The sequence below is a fragment of the Antechinus flavipes genome, chromosome 1 (genome assembly GCF_016432865.1).
Source record: "Antechinus flavipes isolate AdamAnt ecotype Samford, QLD, Australia chromosome 1, AdamAnt_v2, whole genome shotgun sequence".
Lineage (NCBI taxonomy): Eukaryota > Metazoa > Chordata > Mammalia > Dasyuromorphia > Dasyuridae > Antechinus > Antechinus flavipes.
Genome location: NC_067398.1, coordinates 30,795,508 through 30,816,030, shown reverse-complemented (window position 1 = coordinate 30,816,030; position 20,523 = coordinate 30,795,508). Strand labels below are relative to the sequence as shown.

The window sequence follows — 20,523 nt, the reverse complement described above, 5'->3', positions numbered from 1 at the left end:
CCTTTCTCTCTTCTTTACTGACACCTCCAGACAATGGCTGTAATCATCTAAACTATGACTATGCCAGTCAAAGCTATTTAATTCAATTTAATTTAACAAATATCTCTTGGGCCCGCACTATCTAAATGTAAAAGTGTAGTCAAGAGGTTCATTAAAGTCTTTTAAAGATTTAAAATTCTGTAACATGTATGTAGATTACCACCTTCTCCTACCTCTAAAGTCAAGGCTTACAACTTTTACCTTCCTGGTAATCATTGTTATGACAAGGTGGGGAGAGTGCTGGTCTTGAGATGGAAAGACAGATCTTAGTTCAGATCCTGCCTTTATTTTAGATAAGTTATCATTGAACTTTTTCTGCAATTTACTGGTTTCATGGACCACCTAGAGATCACATCTGGTGAATCCTTGTTCTAGTATTTCCTATTATCTGATTTGGTAATATCTTTTTTCCTTGCTCTTAATTGAGGACTTACTCTATTTAGGAATACATTAATTTTACATATTTGTATAAAAGAGTTTTAAAAATATAGATTTATTCTCCCCAAAAAGTACAATATTAAACATTTACTTATCAACTAAGATTCAAAAAGGATCTTGCCCTAGTTTTATGCCTCTTATTATTATTTACCAATAATAAAAATACCAAATCAATGATGACCTTCTTGTCTGGTCTCATCTTTGTTTGGCTATGCTGAGAAGCTTGCCCTCGAGTATTCTATTTTAAGATCAGAGTTTGATTAGGAGCTGAAAATATTGATGCATGATCCAAAATAAATGGAATCAAATTATGAAGAGAAAAAAATCATGTCTGCAGTAACAAATGTAAGCAAAACCACATTTAAACAAGATAGCACAAGTTTTAAGACCATATTCCTGGATAGGACTTTTTGGCTCATTAATTTAAATAGGAACAATTTAAAGGGGTTTCTTTAGCCATGAGCATTACCAAGAGAATAGGCATATACTGCCTTTTGATTCTTAGTCAAAAAACTTAAAAGCAAGGGTTACATAAGTATGATTAACCCATCTTTAAATTTTATGCGTTTTTAAATGTCTCAATTACTATTCATCTGAAATGGTGCTTGGTAATTTATGAGAAAATATGGTATTGACCATGTTTTGTAATTGATAGGGGTCTGAACAGATGGCTCAAAAGCTGATATCATTATGGAGGGCTGCACTCCCATAACAAGAGCACTAGCTCAGTGGTGGAACATAGCTGACTAAGAACAGGCCCTTGAGAGTCCAATCTATTTGTTGTCTTTGCTGATCAACTCATTAATTCAATTCAAAAATTATATGCTTAAATAACTGTTTGGACATGTATACATATATTGTATTTAACTTATACTTTAACATATTTAACATGTATTAGTCAACCTGCCATCTGGGGGAAGGAGTGGGGAGAAGGAGGGGAAAAGTTGGAACAAAAGGTTTTGCAATTGTCAATGCTGAAAAATTACCGATGCATATATCTTGTAAATAAAAAGCTATAATAAATAAAAAATAATTATATGCTTTATAACACTACCACCTCATTCTACTGTCTTGTAGAAGGCTAAAAGCCAATAGTTTTTGACCTCAAAGAGTTGACAATTTAATATTGGGGGGATGTAGTTTAGTATCCAGGGTCCCCAGAGTTATAAAAATAATTAAAACATGATTTATATAATAACTTGTGGTGGAGATCCAAATAGAATGCATAAGTGGTTTATGCCTGATTAAATCTTCATTATACTAAAACATGTTTTTGATATTCTAGAAAAGAGGTATCAAACACTCAGCTAGCTCACCACAGCATTCCTGAGTCAGGAGTAGAACAGAACTAGATTAAAATGTAATTGGAAAATATTTAATAAAATAAAAATAAAATAGAACTTAGAATATATTAATATATAGTTTTCTAAAACAATATGCCTCTATAAGGGATCTCCTTTTACAGTGGCTCCTGTTTCTATTTGAGTTTGATTCTAGGGAGAGAAGACAGTGCAAGAGAAAGAAAGAACACTGACTAAATTCAGAAAAACGAAGTTCAAATCCAGACTTTGACATGGATCTCTTCTGTGATTTTAAACAAGTCATGAAACTTCCTAGGTCTCAGTTTTCCCATGTGAAAAATTAGTGGGTAAAACTAGATATAATTCTAAAATCCTGTGAAGTCATAAAATAGCCTTATTAACTTAGAAAAATGGTACCTTCAAGAGAAAATTAATTTCAAAGAAGATAAGTGCTAATGACATAAATAGTAGAGAATGAATGAAGAGTAAGAAATATTAAAAATTAACCATATTTGGTGAAAGATAAATATAAGGGAAAAATTTCAATACTTCAATGAATCTGTGATCTCATTACTATAGCTATTCCTCCATCTGTGGCAATGACAAGATAACCAAAATTTCTTTTTGCATGCTCTTTTTCTTGTTCATGTTCTCCCATAGCTCCTTCACAGAGGATCTATTCAGTAAAATAGTGGCATCCCTATACATCCCTTTGTCTCTACTGGGTAAGAGAGCAGCACATTATCTTCATTTGTTGTCTCATTGTTATATGACCAAGTTTTTTTTTTTTTCTGAGAATACTTTTCCTTAATAATTCGTCCTATCATAATGATTCATATTTCTTCTTGCATATCAATTGCCATTAGAAATAGGATATATCCTACTTTTCTACTCACCATACTTATCTCCACTGTCCTTTGAGTTACCAAACTTTAATTTTTCAGAAAATATGGTATTCTAAGGTTCACAAACATACATCTGTGAGAAATCATTTATTTTATTAAAAAGGATATTTTTCACATCAAATAACAGATAATACCAAAAGCACTATGTAATTTCACACATTTAATATAATCCACTCTATTTCTCCTATATAGTCAATCAACAAGTATTTATTGGGTATTTATATTGTGTCATCCACAATGCGAAGGGTTGTGATATATTCAGTTTTCTTCAACATTGCCTATAAGTGATCAACAAGCCTTTATTTAAAAATTCCTACTGAGGAAAAACTCCCTATCTCCTAAAGTCTGCTTTTAGACCATTGTATTTATTAGCAAGTTTTTCCTGACATCAGAGCTAAATTTGACTTTTTAAATTCCTGCCCAGTTATGGTGTTCAGGGAGAACTAGCATCTATGTTGTGAGAACTTGTCAACACCTTTTTAAGGGTTGCTTTCTATCTTTGGTGGCCACCTGTCATCCAATTCTCACCTATGTCTCCAAACAACTTTAACATGTTTATTACCACCCCAAGTGAGACCATCTCAGCAAATGAACTAAACCAGCTTAAGGATAGCTGACAGACCTTAAACATCACTGAGTTAGGGGAATGTTTACCCCACGTGTATGAAGACTTCTGGCAGAATGGGCGAATGATAACAATTTGTTCCAATAGCCATGATGGTGACTGAAGCAGAAGCTATGGAGTTTACAGAGCTTGGTCAAACATTCAAGTTCCAAGGTAATTCACTGCAACCTAAGCCATTTCCAATCATTTTGACTTTTGATGTACCACTGGACTTCAGTGACTGGAAGAGAGAGAGAGAGCTTGACAACTTTGAACAAGTCTGCCTCATTTAAATCTAATTCATGCATAGGTCAAGCCATGGTCCCTCACCCACCCATTTTTTTCTTCTTTTGCATCATTTTTTTTACTTCAATATGTTATGTCACCAATTCTCTTTTTTAAAAATGGATGAACAACAATCCTTTAACACCCCGAAAGAAAAAGTTCAATATTTCTTCATGTGCAGCCCTTCAAATTCTTGTCCTTTTCCCATCACCCCAACTAATTGTGTTTCACCTGAATCAATAATATAAATCACTTACTCAAGAATAAAATATGATATTGAAATACATGAAATTTCCTTCAATTGGCCCCAATGTGCTCAATAATTTTTGGATATTTCCTAGAAAGTATCAACAACTTCACATTCCTATTCAAAGTGTCATCCAAGAAAAAATTGGGAAATTGCTGCCCAAAATAGTAATGACATAGTAAACTCCTAGATCCTATCATTTCATGATTCTTTCATTAACTTTATTTCAGCTCAAATATTCTATAACTGGTTGCATTTGTTGTTGTATTTTGGGGGAGGAGAGAGAGATTGATATTTTCCCTCTATTCCTTGAATATTTTCTCCTAAGTCTTCCTAACTATAAACCAGTAGCAAAAGAGTCTATTTGGTATATCCTACTTGGTCGAGTGGCATTTCAATAAATAGTCACCCTCAAGTTGGTTTTTACTCTGCTTGAATGCCAAGGCTTAATAAGAACTTTAAAAAAAGATCCAGCTCTCAGCAGTCACTTGGATGGCTCTGGCAGCTTTACAGACCTAGCACCACACAGGGAGGGAGGGAGGGACAAAAGGAAGGAGGGAGGGATTGTAGTTGCTCTTCTGCTCACTTCTGTCAGTGTGAGGGAATGCTGGACACCCACAGAAAACAAGGGAGTCTACAAGAAGAACGGCTCCAGAGCCCTCAAGTCCTCCTCCTCCTCCTCTTGGAACAACCAGGTAAACAGCTGATGGTACTTTGGGGGTTTGGATTCCTAGGAAGTAGGAGGTATCCTTTCTATGAAGAGCGGACAGTCCTGTCTGACTAAGAACATTAAAGTCAAGTTCAAGGAACTGGATGTATTCAATTGCTTTCTCGGTTAATAATCTCAGCTACAGTAACTTTGCCTGCCTTAGAATTCATCCTCAAGAAGCCATATACATTGCTGAAGTGATAAATAAAGGTTATCCTGGGGTATTGTGGGAGGGTCACCCACTGTTAAAGTTCCCTTTATGATTTTTATCATTGTTTACCTTATTAGGTTTTATTTTGTAGCTTGTTTTGCCTCACTGAGACCTAAGAATCCCATTAAACCAGAGCATGCATCATTTTTGAAATCCTGTGGCTAGATAGATGTATACGGCTTGTCCTCCGACGCTAAGAATTTATTACTGAGCTCATTTGTAACAATTTATAGCAGTTTATGTTACCAAAGACTGTAACTGAATATACAAATTATTTAACATTTGAAAAAGCATTAAGAATAGTACTAATGGATAACGTTAGAGTTTGAATGTTAGGCAAGGAACAAAAAAAAAATGCAGCAAAGAATCAAGATATAGTGGAAGAGAAGCTCAATATTGTGAATTTTAGTTGTTAATGAAACTTTTTATTTCATCAATTCTGTTTTCACTCAGATGTCAGAAACTGAGCTGGAAAAGATAAAAATCAGAGCAGCAGAGAATTTTGAAAATGATAAAAATAATATTTCTTGGTTGAATGAAGGTAAGTTCACATTTTTTTGGTGGTTTTTCATTAGCTTAAAATTATCTTTTGTTTATCCAAAGATGGCTTAAGAGAATGAGAAAAAAAATCTACTCAGCCTGAAAGTTCCTCTATATTTTTGTTATTATTATTTAGGAGGGGTAGTGTTTGTTTTGTTGCTGCTTTATTGATCTGTTTTATTTTATTTGTAACAGCATGGTCTAAATCGGTGGTTTTCTGCATCCCTGGTAATAAAGTATTGCAGGTTCTGTGTCCCAGGAAAATCAAAGATTATTTTCCCCTCTATTTGGGAAAAAACAAAACTCATCAGTGGCCCCATCATTATCCATCAATTGCTATGTGAGATGGACATAAGGCACAATTGCAACTGAGTTCTTTGTGTAAATTTTCTTTCCTTTGTATTTCTCAGGGAGGCTAAATAGCTTGAGGAGTAGCAAAGACACTTTCTTTTCTTAACGGTGCAAACCACATACACAGTAGGCTCTGAAGTCTACAAATAGAATCACCATTCACTGCAATTAGAGCAGCTTCTTTCCCAGGGGGAGAATGAGGTAGCTACCAGAGTGTACGTAATACATGGCTTGAAATATACGTATAAATCGATATGTCCTTATAGTATAACTATTTATACACCTGTGAAGATAGGTATCTTTAGCTATATTCTATATCCAAATGTATATTTATGTATGCATATACATTACCCAAACACATATATAGGCACATATATGCACACACACGCAAAAAAAAAAATGGCAAAGAATTTTGTCAATAAGGGGAACTACTGGTTTGGGAGTTTCTTTCACCTTCGTAAAATAGAATCTATGAAAATAGAATTTTCATAAATAATGAAAATTATTTATAAGAGCTCTAAGTTGAGTATCAGGTCTAGAAAACAGAAAGTACTTAATAAATGTTTTTTTTTTTCATTCCTTGACCCATGGCTCAGTAGATACCTCAAACTTTGGTGATATAGTAAATAGAGCTCTTGACTTTGAACCTAAGTTCAAAATTTACTAGCTCTGTGACTCTGGGCAAGTTATTTAAGCTCAGTTTCTTCGAGGGTAAGATGGGGGTAATCATGGCACCCACTTCCCAAGGTTGTTATGAGGATCAAATGAGATAATATTTGTAAAGTACTTAGCACAAGGCCTGATACATAGTAAAAGGTAGATAAATGTCAGTTATTAGTAGTATTGACTTGCCCAATTTTTCCAGGCTAGTGTGTATAATAGAGGGAGCATTTGATCTCTAGTCTTTCTCATACTAAGCACAGTACTCTATACACCATGGCATGTAACCTTCCTCTGAGATTAGGGACTCAACATTTTTTTTCATGTTGTAGCACCCTTGGACATCAGATCAAGTTCGTGGACCCTTCTCAAAAAAACATTTTAAAAATGCATAAAAAATAAAAGTCATGAGATTATAAGGGAAGCCAACTCTATTTAAATAAATGCTTTTCTCCTCATCCAAGGACATGGACCCTCCAGTAATTTATCCGTAGCACCCTTGGAATTCCACAGACTCCAGGTTGAAAACTTCTAAGAAAGAAAGAGAGAGATACGCAGAGAGAGAGAGAGAGAACGAGAGAGAGAGAGAGAGGCAAAGGCAGAGACAGACAGAGAGAGACAAAGACAGAGACAGAGAAGGTGGAAGGGAAGGAAATAGGGGGAAGACAGAGAGGAAAAATAGATGGGCAGAGGTAGACAGAGAGAAAGAGAAGGGGTAGGGAGAAATGGAGGGAAGGAGAAAGAGGGAGAGAGAAAAAACACAGATGGACAGAGAGACAGAAACAGAAAGACAGGCAAAGAGACACAGAGACAAAGACAGAAAGAGCATCACACAGAGGGACTCTAGTGGATAAAGAGAACTTGTTGCAGAGTTAGGCAGATCTGTTTTTTATGCAAAATGTGCGGTCCTGAGCAAGTCACTTACCCTCATTGTGATAAGTCTCATTGTCTTGTCAGAAACCAGGTCTCCCTGGTATTTAATTATCTGTACATCTTATATTGTCTCCTTATACTTTGGTTCTCCAACCCACTTCCAACCTCCCACACCACATTTGAATTCTGCTTGGAGTGCTCAGGTTCTGATAGGGGAAGAACTAACCTCATCACTTCCTTGTTATTAGCAATCTCCACCATAACTCCCTCCAGCTTCCCTTTATATGTTTGTGTTTTCCCTTATTAGAATGTAAATTACTTGAGGAAAAAAGAATATCTTACTTGCTTCTATTTTGATTTGCTGTGCTTAATATAGTGTCTGGCACATAATAAGTGCCTAATAAATGTTCTAGCTTCCACCCATCTATCTATGTATTTACCAATCCATCCTTCTATCTATCTCTGTTATTGTTGAGTCATTGCAGTCAAGTAGGATTCTCCATGACCCCATTTGGGGTTTTCTTGGCAAAGATACTGAATGATTTGCAGTTTTCTTCTCCAGTTCATTTTCCACCTGAGGAAACTGAGGCAAACAGGATTAAGTGACTTGGCCAAGGACACACAGCTAGCAAAAATGTGAGGCCAGATTTGAACTCAGGAGTCTCCTTGACTTTAGGGCTAGAACTTTATCCATTGCATCACTTGATACCCCCATCTACTTATTTGCCTATCATTATCTATCGATTGATCTATGTACTTTGGCAACTCAATGAATCTGTAAGTTGCTGAACAATTGCCTATGTCCCCTGGGGGATTCCACTTTTTATCAGTGAAATCATAAGTCTCAAACAAAATACCAAAAGCAAAATATAATATGCATAGTTTTCTCTTATAACTCTTTAATTTTACAAAGTAGTTTAAAATAAAATGACAAATACAATTTATTTTAAATCACTATCTAGATACAAGTATCACACCTTCCCTGAGATCTTATACATGTGTTCAGTCAATTAGTAATTGCTCTTAATTTTTTTCTATAACAAAAGATCATCTTACCAATTGGAAGGGAATATCATATTCAATAATGAAATGGTCAGAACAATACTGATTAAGCCTCATAGAATAAATAGACACGTCAAAGAAATTATAGCTTAGCAAAGACTTTTGGGAAAGCATTTTTCAGATATCTGATTAGAAATATGCCATGTCTCCAGGATGACTCTTCTCTATACTTTCACACCATTTACCTCCTTCCTTCCTTACTCATATTTCCCATACTATAAGTAACAGAAAACTATAATATTTTATATAATTTTAGAATTTCTCTACATGGTAATACTACTTCTCCTTGGCTTGGTCTAGTTTCTTAGTTCTAGAAAATATGTATTTCAGGGATGGCTCTAGTTCCTGATAGCAGCCTTGGTATAAAGATTGTAGGATCATAGATTTAAAAGGGGATAGAATCTCAGAGGTCATCTAGAGCAATCTTCATTTCATAAATGAAGCAAAGAAGATTCCAATTAGTTAAATGTCTTACTCAAATCCCCCCAAGTAGACAGACATGAAATCCAAATATAGTCCTCAGAATCCAAGTTAGTCATTGACCCATTCTGAATGTCTATGTATTTCCCTCTGAATGAAACAATTGAAACCATATGGTTGGAAACTCTTTAGGACATTTTTAATAGACAAAGGTGCTTTTATTTAACAACATTACCATTTAGCATCATCTTTATGGCTTCTATTTTGAATACTTTAAGAATGAATGTGGGAGTAGAAAATTTTCCCTAAGTAGGACCAAAATCTCCCTTTAACTACTGTGATAAAACCCAAATATATGAAAATAAGAATGGATGTATTCCTAGTGTGCTGAGGTTTCTTTATCTTTTAATTCTATAAAACTTCTCATTTTTAAAATCTTATTTTTTCCTCCAGGTTTTAATAGTGGCAACTAAAACAAATATTTACCAAATATTTTATATTCATTACCACACTTTAGTTCAATAAGAGATCTAGAAGAATTATTATTGTCCTCTAGATAAGGATACTAAGCTCAGAGAGATTAACCTGCTTCCCATTGGATGCTTCCCTAGACGGATACAAAATTTGAATCTAAAGAGAGTCTAGTAAACAAGTATTAATTAAGTGCCTACTATGTGCCAGGAACTATGGAAAGCATTAGAAATACAAAGAAAAGTAAAAATATTTCTTACTTTCAAGGTAATCCAAGTCTAATTGGAAACAGATATATAGAGAATAAATTGGAATTAATTTCAGAAGAAAGGCACCAACTTAAATATAAAACTAGGCAACTAAATGTCACAGTAACTAGAGTACTAGGTCCAGAATCAGGAAAACTTGAGTTCAATCTGGCCTCAGACATTTAGTAGCTGTATAACCCTGGACAAGTCATTTAACACTATCTCAGTTTCCACATCCATAAAGTGATTTGGAGAAGGAAATGGCAAGCTACCTTAGTATCCTTGCCAAGCAAACCCGAAATGAGTTCACTAAAAATTAGATACAACTGAACAATAATAAATGACATTTCTAACTCCAGCTCCGAAAATTCATTCTACTAAGTTCCCCTTTTCAAAATATCATACTTGTGTCACACTGAAGCTGATGAACAAGTCAAAGGTTTTCTTCCAAAAAGATTTTTTTCTAAAAAACTTGCCAATAAAGTACAACTTGGGCATTTTATACTCATAATCTCAAAAATCTAATTTCCCAGGTGACCTGAGCTATCCCATTTGGACACTTCATTTAAGCTGCGCTCAAATTATGTTTACTATATTTCATAAAAGGGAATTGAGCCAGATGCTCGATGACAACATCTTAATTGGGAATTAGCAGGATGAGTTAGTTTTAGAACACAAATGTCTTTTTTTTTCCTTTCAAGAGGGAAACTGGTAGCGTGAATCTGTGCTCTTATAAATAATAGGCTCTGCCTTAAGGCTTGATTTAAAGTATATGGCTAACATGTTTGGAGTCCATAGCAGGAGAGTCTTGCAGTTTAAGAAAACTGGTTTGAATTACTCAAAAATTCTCTTTGTATAAAATTATTGCCTTGTGATAATAAAGGACCCTAACTGAGAGAATAAAAAAGGCAAAAACAATCTTTGCCCTCAAGGAACTTATATTCTAGCAGTAAAAATAACATGTGAATAACTAGCTACATATAAGACATAGAATGGATAGAAGATAACCTGAGGGGAAAGATATTAGTGGTTAGGAAGCAGGAGAAGACTTTTTGTAAAAGATGGAATAAATACTCAGGCTTGAAAAAAAAAAAACAGTGAAACTAAGAAACAGAGGTGAGGAGCCAGAGCATCTCAGGTGTAAGGGGCTAGCCAACGCAAAGACATAATGATAAGTGGTAGAATTTCAAGTTTGAGGAAGTTGCTGCATTGGAGTCAAGAACAATGGCTTGGGTTCAGCTACTGTATTTTAATAGATCACTGCTACTGCTATAGGACCATATTAGACCCCTTTATACATTCTATGTTGTGTGTTTAGTTGTTTGATACTTCCACTATGAGACATTTTCTCTCCCACCTGCATGCTATTCTTAGGGAAACAGCTCAACTCATACCCCATTCTTGCCTGCTTTAGTCTACCAAAGATAATGTGTTCCAACTCTGCCCTTGTATCACTTCCAACATTTGCTGCCTTTGTTCCTACTCCCATGCTGCAAAAGAAAGCTCAAGGAAATGAGAAAGTCATGCTGACTTGGCCCATGACAAGTTTATGTTGCATAATCTGAACTGAGCCCTCACTGCAACAAAGCAATCCTTTCATACAATAATTCCTGAATCGATTCACCATCTCACTCATAATAATTTCTAAAGGTTTTACAGGAAAACAAACTTTTCATCCCTTCTCAAATCTTCCACAAGCTCCCCTTATTTCAATTTCTCAGCTAAGTAAGACCCCTGCTTTTCATTTAACCAAAAAATTTGAGGCCATGCTCAGTTTCCATTTCTCCCCTGTTCTTTATTTCATATGATTTACATGCCTTCTGATATTATCTCCTTTAATTCTGTTTCACATGAAAAGGTAGACTTCCTTGCCAAGGCAAACACCTTAACATGTTCAAATAATTTAATTCTGTCCCCTTTTCCCCCCAACAGATTGCCCCTTCTTTCAGCCTCACTTTTATTAATCTTCAATATTTCCTGTAGACTGACTGCTTCCCTACTGCTTACAAACACAGCCATGTGTCTTCCATTCACAAAAACTTCTTCCTTGATCATCCTATATTCCATTTCCCTTTCATGGCTAACTCGTTTAGAAGGCCAATTGCAATGTCTACTTCCACTTCCTTTCTTCTCACTCTCTTAACTTCCTGCAGTCTGATTTGTGACCTCTTCATTCAACTGAAATTATTTTCTCCAAAGTTACCAATGATCTCTTAATTGCCAAGTGCAATGGTCTCTTCTAAATCCTCATTCTTCTTGCCTCTGTAGCCTTTGATATATTATTCTCCTTTTCTTCAATACTCTCTCCTCTCCAGATTTTCATCCTCACATCTCCAACTATCTTTCAAATAGCTCAAACTGGATGTTCTATAGACATTTTAACTTAAAATTGTCAACAATTGAAATCATCCTTCTTCTACTATATCTTCTCCTACTTCTAATTTTTTGATTACTTTCAATGGTAGCCCAAATTTTCCACTCACCCACATTCTCAACCTAGATGGCATTCTTGACTCCTTGCTCTTATCTCCCAAATCCAATTAAGTTCTATCATTTCTACACTGATCATGTCTCTTGGATATGTCCCCTTCTCTCCTCCTCCACTGTCACTCTCCTGGTTCAGTCCCTTATCACCTCACTCCTGGACAATTGTGAAAGCCTTCTGGTTGGTCTCTCTACCTTAGTCCTCAGTTCAGTCTATCCTTCACCAAATTGCCAAACTAATGGTCCCAAAACACCAGTCTGACCATTTAGCATTCCTGTCTTATTCAACAAATTCCAGAAGCTCCCTGCTACTTCTCATATCAAAATCCTCTATTTTTAAAACTCTTGATGCTCCAGTTTGTCCAGCTGAGTCCCAGCTTTAGTTGTTATTCAACATGCAAAAACTAAACTTCTATGTGAGAGAAAATGATACTGGACTCAGACTAGGTTATTCCTAAAACAATCAGCAATTAGAAGAAAAAAAGTTTGACTAAGGACAGGCAGATCACTTCCTCAACTAATTCCTCAGCTTTACTTGCTCTGTAGCCTACTGGAATTATTCATGTCAAAGTAAAAGTAATTCAGAGCTGAGTCCCATAAATATCTGGGGTCAACAGAAATTGCCAAAGGAGTTCTGGCAGACACTAGCTTAGGGTTGAAACTTATAGGTTTGTTGCCACACTTGCTGAAACCTTGGTGTCTGCTGACTCCTATGCAATTCCTTGTATATAATACATAAGACCAGACATAAAAAATAATTTGCATAATTTTAATTGAAGAACTTTATATGATAAAAAATTTATTCTGGAATAAAATCAACAGAAAAGAAAGCTATTTAAAATGAGGATAATAGATAGCTTTTATTTGTTATTTTAAGATTTACAAAGTGTCTTACAAATATAATTTCATTTGATCCTGACCACAACACTGTGAAACAGAGATATTATTATTCCTATTTTATAGAAAGAGAAACTGAGGCAGACAAAGGTTAAGTGACTCATCCAAAAATCACTAATTAGTGTTTGGAGCTGGATTTGAACTCAGGTGATTAAAGAAAGAACAAGAACTGAAGTCTTACTGTCTCTGAAGCCAATTCTGTATGACAGATGCTCCACTGCCTCTCTATGGAATCATTATTCTATAAGCAATATTGGAATTTTTTTTAGCTTCAAGAGAAAAATGAAGGTTCAGACTTCACAACATAAACCAAGATAAAGTTCAAATGAATAGTGTTCTGAATTTTGTTTTAATTATGAAATAAAACTGGAAGAAAATGAATGACAAGTGTCATTTAAAAAGAAAAAAAATGCTTCCATTAGTGAAATAAATAGAAGAAAATATGAAGGGCAAAAATTAATGAATTTGATCTTGAAAATACAAAATGAGTTTTTAAGACAAAAAAGCAATACCTTTAAAGAACATTTTAAAAAGATTGTTTTGATACTAAATATACCAACTTATGATGTCATGAATTTAAAAGGAAGGGTACACATCCATAAGAACAACTGTATACTCCTCACTGGAGAAAAAATCAAAGCATGTGAATAATTTATGAGTAATTAAATACTGACTATTAAAAAGCAGATGAAATGCTGCTCAAATTTATAATCACAGATGAATGAAAAAGTGAATACAATATGCTTACCATTTGCAAACCTGAAAGTACAAATAAATAATAATAAAATTTCATAATTCTAGCATTTATATAGGGATTTAATTCTGCATTTCTATCTAATTTCTATCTAATATTTTATTTGAATCTCAACTTCACTTTGGGAGGTAGCAGTTATTACAAGAAGATTATTTTGCAGATGAGAAAAGTGAATTTGAAAGATTAATTATTGGCTCAGAAAGTTATAGCTTTTAAGTATCTGAAGCAAAATTTGAGTTCAGATCTTCCTGATTCCTTAATGCAATATTCTATTCTATGAATCTATCTAGACAGATTCATAAAACAAATGTTTATTAAACTTGTACAACTGTTAACCATTGTGCTGAATTCAAAGGATAGAAATACAAGCAAATAAGATAGTACTTATCCTCAACTATATTCTAATTTATGGTTATAGAATATAATAATTCTAATAATCTTCACATTCTAATAAAAGAAAAAATAATGCACTTGGGGTGCTAGAAAGGCCATTGGGTTAATGGAAGAGAAGGAGCAGAAGCTCAGGTAAGGAGAAGGAAGAATACAGAAAGAGTACAGATGTGAATGGAGGAAGTATTATGGTTGGATTCTTTCTAAAATGCTGGTCCCTGGGAAGAAATTACCAATTAGGAGAAATAGCCCCAAGGGTACAGTTTCTTTAGTCAGAAATAGAAAAAGTAAGAAAATACTTACACTCAGGAGCTTAAACTCTAATTGCGGAAAACACAAGACATAAGAATTTTGACTCCAGGGCAAATGACAAAATCCAAGCGTTTAGGATACATTGAGGTAAAAGGGACTGAGAAGAAAGGAGATGCACCAAGTGTGGATGGTTTACCTGAAGAGTTTGGCTGAAAAGTGAGGAAAGAACTAGCATATCTAGCAGAGGTGATTGAACCAGTGCAGGATTTTTAATGATGAAGGAGATTTGAGTGTATTTGTAGGCAATAGAAGAGAGATATTTAAGGACAAGAGAATATGGATTAGAGAAGTATGATTCTGTTGGAGAAGAGAGGTGGGGATGACATTAAAGGTACATGAATATGGGTATTCCATGGCAAGAAAGACACACTTTCATGTGAGACAGAGGTCAAAGAGAAGGTAGGAGGGTATAGTAAAAGTCCGAACTTTCAATCAAAGACTTGGATTTTCCCTAAAAGTCTGAAGCAAAGCCCTCAACTGAGAAGATGGGTAAAGGGGATTCCATGAAAAGATTGAGAAGAGAAGGTATGGGATAATGTTTATGAGACAAATAGAATTATATCAATTAGGGAGGGATATATTATGTTACTTTTTGCAGGGAGGGTTTTTTGTATTTTTCCACATTTTTGTAGTGGATTCAACATGGTTTCATGATTTTTTATATTTTTATAATTATATTTATATATATATATATAATTATATAAATATAAAATATATATAAATATATTGTAATATAATATATTAATTTAATTATAATTTTAAATTAAATTAAAAATAATTAAAGTAATATAATAAATATAAATAAATATATAAAAATATATAAAATATACATATAAAAATATAAAATATATATATATAATTATATAAAATAATTATAATAATGTTATATCTTTTTATAATATAACATGAATAGAAATAAGGAATACTCCAAAGTTGGGACACGGCAAGAAATGATAAATAATGGTACAGGGATGGGAATTCAAGAGTAAAGAATAATCTAGTATTATATTAACTCATCAAAGTGTAGAGATAGGGAAGGAGAGAGAGTACAATCAGTGTGTGATTGATGACTTGGAAAAGAACTGAGTGATGGAAGGATTGAAGATCACAATGAGATTGAAAAACAGGGATTGGGATCAAAAGCAATATGGAGAGATGAAAGGACAAAATGTTATAAGAAAAAAATTTATGTATATAAACATGGAAGTGGAATACTCATGAATGAAGACACAGAATGAAGACACAGTCAAGAGTGTAATCATTTTTATCTATACCCCACGCAGAATGGGGGGATCAGTTCATGAGACTAAAGAAACTGAAATAGTTGAGGTACTTGAGATAGAAAGATGGATAATTGAGAAAGCATCAATTGTATATATAGCAAATCCAGTACTAGTAAGAGGGGAGGAAAAAAGGAAGGTGAAAAATTCTACAAATCAGACAATTTTTTTTGAGGAAGAAAGGAAAATTTCTTGGGAGGTCAATAGATCTTGACAACCAGGAACTGGCCTGGATGATAAATTCAGATCCTGTGAACCTCAAAGTAGAAATAGATATCAAATTATAATAGGGGCCTGTTATTCCAAATAAGAGAATGCAACATGGATATCTTCTAGCCTATAACTCAAAGTTATAGTGACTTGTTTTTCAAATTCACAGATTTGTCCTGTAGGACAAAGTTCAACAGAGTTGTATTGACTTGCAAGGGCCAGACACAGAAAGCGGCTGTAAACACTTAATGTAACCTTGGTCATGTTACTTCCCTCAAGTTGAGTCAAGGCAATTAGTTTGATTCAAAGAACATTTAGTAACCAGAGCTAAGTACATGAACTTGTATACTAAGCAAAACTTTTCCAATTCATTATCATAGATTTATAGCTGAAAGAGATGCCTGAAGTCCTTTCATCTAACCCCTCATCCCTCACTACAATTTTATGGATAAGGAAATTAGGGTCAAGACAATATACTATCAAAAGTAAAATTAAAATTGTCTCTGTCCTCAAGTTTACTTTCTACTAGGTGGGGAGTGGAAGGTGTAAAATAGGACACACTTGCCAAAAAAAAAAAAAATGCTGGAAAACAAAGGTGACCTAGAATCAAGAATGAAATAGAACCACAGCTGAGTTAGGTAAAGATGGACTGGGAGCCTTTACCTCTCTGAAATGGGCAAGTTTTACAAATCAGGAATGGTTTATTGTTGGAATTTTTTACTTGTCTATACTTAAGAAAATGTTAATAAGGCAGATTAAGCTTGAGTGTATATAAATCCCCATCTCCACCTCCTTGTCAGCTTTTTTCTGAACAATGGTCTTCCCCAATTAGAAAGTAACATTTTTGAAGGTAGACAATGTATTTTTGTTTTTATTTGCATTTGCAGCTCTCAGCTCAGTGCCTAGAGCACAGTAAGTACTTAATAATATATTTTGTTTTGCCTTAGAGAACTCTTGAAGGGTAACAAGAATTCTGAGAGAAAAAGATAGGGAGGGAGTATATTCTAGATATAGGGGAGCAGAGGGAGAGAGGAGGCAATGTTTTACAAAGTCTGTGCCCTATATGCAAAGGGAAGGCACTGAAGATGCCCTTAGCGGGGGAGTGACATAGTCAGTCAGCATTTATTCAGGGTATATTATGTGTCAGCATTGTGCCAAGTGCTTAAAGATACCCAATAAACAAACAAACAAACAAATAAATATTTAAAGAAATTAGAAATTGCTCGCAAGGAACTTAAACTATAATGCATTATTTGGAAAGCCCTGCCCAGGATGATTGCTACAACAGAAACTTTATGAATACAGACTTCAGTTCCCTCATTTATCATATGAAGGAATGCAAAGACCATTTCTACTTCCAAGTCTTATTTCCTGGAGAAGCCAGACTTTATAATCTACAATTTGTTTAAAAGTATTTAATATTTGGAGGGGTTTGGAGAAGTCAAGGGAGTTCCTACCTTCACTCTGCCATCTTGGATCTGCCTCTGAAAAAGTCAGACTTAAAAGAATAAAGCATTCACTCTTAACTGGAATTGTCTTGAACTTTGATGAAGAATCCTGCAGTGATTTTGTATAGAAAATTTGGGGTCTTCTGACATTTAATCAGATTATCCTGAAAGTGGGAGACAGTCACTTAGCGGCTTAGATGCTCAGTCCATATAAGCCCTCAAATCCTCCTTAATTCTCCCTGGTATGTTTTTTCAGATTAAATTATTTGGTAACAAACCAGTCCCAGTGACTGGTCGTTTGCTCTTTTCAATAAATAGCTTTTATTGCAGCTTCTAAGATTTCTATTATTACACAAGAGCTGTAAACACCAAGTCTTTTCTTTCCATGTGTTCTCCACAAATTTATCGAGCCTGAGATTTTCATTATTTTTTTCTTGTCTAATTAGCAAAGTCACGTGATCTAACAGGTCAATAGGGCCTTGCCACCTGCTGGTTGTTACTTTTGTAACTGACTGCCACCAGGTGTCATGCTAGTAAGCTTGGATCAATTAGTAATTGTAATTGGAGTTGAATGTCATTAATTATATAATTAAATTGGTGAGACCCACACACATATGGATTTCTGATCATGTGGCCCAGAACTGAAAAACTTGGCTGCCCCTAGATTAACTCATAAAAACTTGAGATACAGCAATAAATCTGGGGTTAAGAAATGAAGGTAGATTTGGCATTTTTTTTTAGCATGACATAAAGGCAATATTAGAAGTAGCAGATATCTTTCCCAATTCTTTTCCTCCTCTGTAAGGTCATAAACTAGTTGCCTGAAGCAAAGAGAAGGTAAAAATGTCAAGTCTTCTTACTATCTTTGAAATATTTTTCACATCTTAACTAACTTGTATCTAGAAACATTTATTAAATATCTATACTGTGCTGGGTGCCAGATACACACAAAGTTTAGATTAACATGATTTTTGCCCTCATAGAGATTACCAGTTAATATAAAGAAATGGCATGAAAATAACTAGAGTACAAAAAAAAAAAAACATGATAAATACATCTGAAAGCTGTTAATTAGGCTCTGCTTTGCACAATGTGAGGCAGGAAATCATTAATAACTGAAGGAGATCAGGGAAAACTTCCTAGGGAAAATGTCAGCTCTTTGGCTTCAGAGGAAAATAAAGGATGGGAAAGGCTTTAATTAGGAAAGAATGATAAGGAAGGACATCTTACACACTGAGAATGGGTGGAAGGAGAGAAAAGAAGGGAATAAATATTTATATAATGCCTACTATGTAGCAGACACTGTGTTAAATGAGTTTTTTAAATAATATTATCTCATTTTATGAAAATGTCACATGTACTGAATTAAAGGGATAATGAGTTTGTTTGGAACACAGAATAGGTACAAAGGACTACTGAGAGAATAGACAAGCAAAGTAAAATTATAAAGTTTAGAGATAAATGAAACTAGAGACCATTTAATTCAATCACCTCATTTTATAGGCAAGACCCAAAAAGGTTACATGAAGATGAAATATAGGCAGTTGGAGAAAGAGGTCTATAGCTTGAGCAGAAAGGTTATGTTCCAGATATATGATTTGGGAGATAATTGCAGTAAGGTGATACTCAAAATCATTAGATTGCAAAGAAATAGATTATTTATGAAGAGGGAAAAGAATGAGAACAGAAGGTTGGAACTGGGAAGAGGATCAAAGTAATGAAGATAGAAAAAGACCCATTAGAGAAAGAAGGATGAATAGTGGCAACTCAGAAGTCCAAAGAGAAGGGAAGAAATGGTCAATAGAGTCAAATATTAGAGATATGTGAAAGAAATGAGAACTGCCAAAAGGGACCATTATATTTGGCCAGTAAGAGGCCATTTTTGAAGATGGAAGTTTCATAATAACAACAGAATCATAACTCACAGGGCTGGTGAGAACACATAGTAAGGAAACGAAAATATTACATGTAGTCTAGTTTTTCAAGACACCTGTTCTTGAAGAGAAGAAAAGGCATTATAGTAACTAGATTAGATAGAAAAGTCAAAGGGTAATTTTTTTTTCTTTTTTAAATATTGGTCTTAGTAAAGTCTGGCTTAGTTTTAGGCAATCAAGAAGGAGCCAGGTGAAGAATGAGTAGTGATATATGAATGAGTGGGAATAATTTCAAGGAAACAAGGTCCTGAAGAAGGTGAGAGGGAAATGAGATTAGAAACAGAGGCAGGAGGATTGGCCAAATTATGGAGCAGATTTAGAATAACTCTTCTTCTGAGGAAGGAAGAAAGGAGGAAATAAACACTCATGATACCGAGTTTTGAGAATCAGAAGTGAGTTGGACTATCTCATTTTTCTTTATGAAGTCCTCTATTGTCATGGCAGGCCATGGAGTGTACTTTACTGCATAACTCACAACTGAAGGAGGGAGAAAAAGTTCTGGAACAGGCCCTATAGTGATCAACCCAAAATGGGAAAGAAAATAGAATGGAAGATTTCTGAACTTCTGTGATGAACCAATAGAGGCATTTGCGACAGACTTATATTAGGTGAATTACTTTTGTCTGTGACTCTCTCCCCACTGAGGCTCTGTCATCTGGGAACAAGTTGCAGATCATGATCCGAATAGGTATTATTTATCCTTTTTTCCCCTTGTGTGGATTATTTTTCATAGAGATACTAGTTGGCTCAGTGAATAAAGTACTTTATCTGTACCTGTCTTCCTGACATGACTTCCAATTCTACCTCAGGTACTTACATTAGGATACCTTTTCTGTGCCTCAGTTTCCTTGTAAAATGAGAATAATAATGGCACCTACCTCAAGGTTTTTGAAACAATCAAATAACATGTATAAAAAGCTTTGCAAATCTTAAAAGCACTATATAAATATTAGGTATTATTATTATTACAAGAGTCATAAAGTCATACCCAGACAGGAGCATCTAGAAGACCTCACCGTCTATAGCGAAATGTTCTGCTTAAGACTTTGAATGGGACATCCTCCATGACATTGGCAATCACCTTCAATGAACTTAAAACTTTGTTTTATATAGGAGAAAGATCTGAGATTTCACTAGTAAAGGGAATTGACTCTTTTCTCCAATACCTCTTATTTGTGACTTGGAAGATAAGTCCTAAGGAGTTTTTGATGGGCTGGCCCAGGAGCACTCAAAGAATAGCTATTAGAGATGGCATCTGAACCCTGGCTGTCTTGACTCCATGGCCATCTTCTATTCAACCTACTAGAATATTTAGATTGTATGAAATAATAACAATAAGGACTGAATTTGGTGCTTTTATTAGTATGGAGAATTCCCAGGTGAGAAAACTTCCTCGAACAATATCTGGAAATTGTAGTTTTAGAGAGTAATTTAAAGCAGTATTGTCAAA

The 20,523-nt window shown here is 34.6% G+C and overlaps 1 protein-coding gene across 1 annotated transcript in view; it reads left to right on the top strand.

Moving 5' to 3' along the window:
- The first annotated feature begins 4,397 nt into the window (after nucleotides 1-4,397).
- Nucleotides 4,398-20,523, top strand: part of MDFIC2 (MyoD family inhibitor domain containing 2) — a 148,618-nt gene continuing 132,492 nt past the window's right edge. Inside the window, exons 1-2 of the mRNA XM_051980734.1 lie at nucleotides 4,398-4,514; nucleotides 5,193-5,280. Coding sequence (XP_051836694.1) covers nucleotides 5,193-5,280 — 88 coding nt within the window. The 5' untranslated portion in view covers nucleotides 4,398-4,514. The remainder of the gene's footprint in view (nucleotides 4,515-5,192; nucleotides 5,281-20,523) is intronic.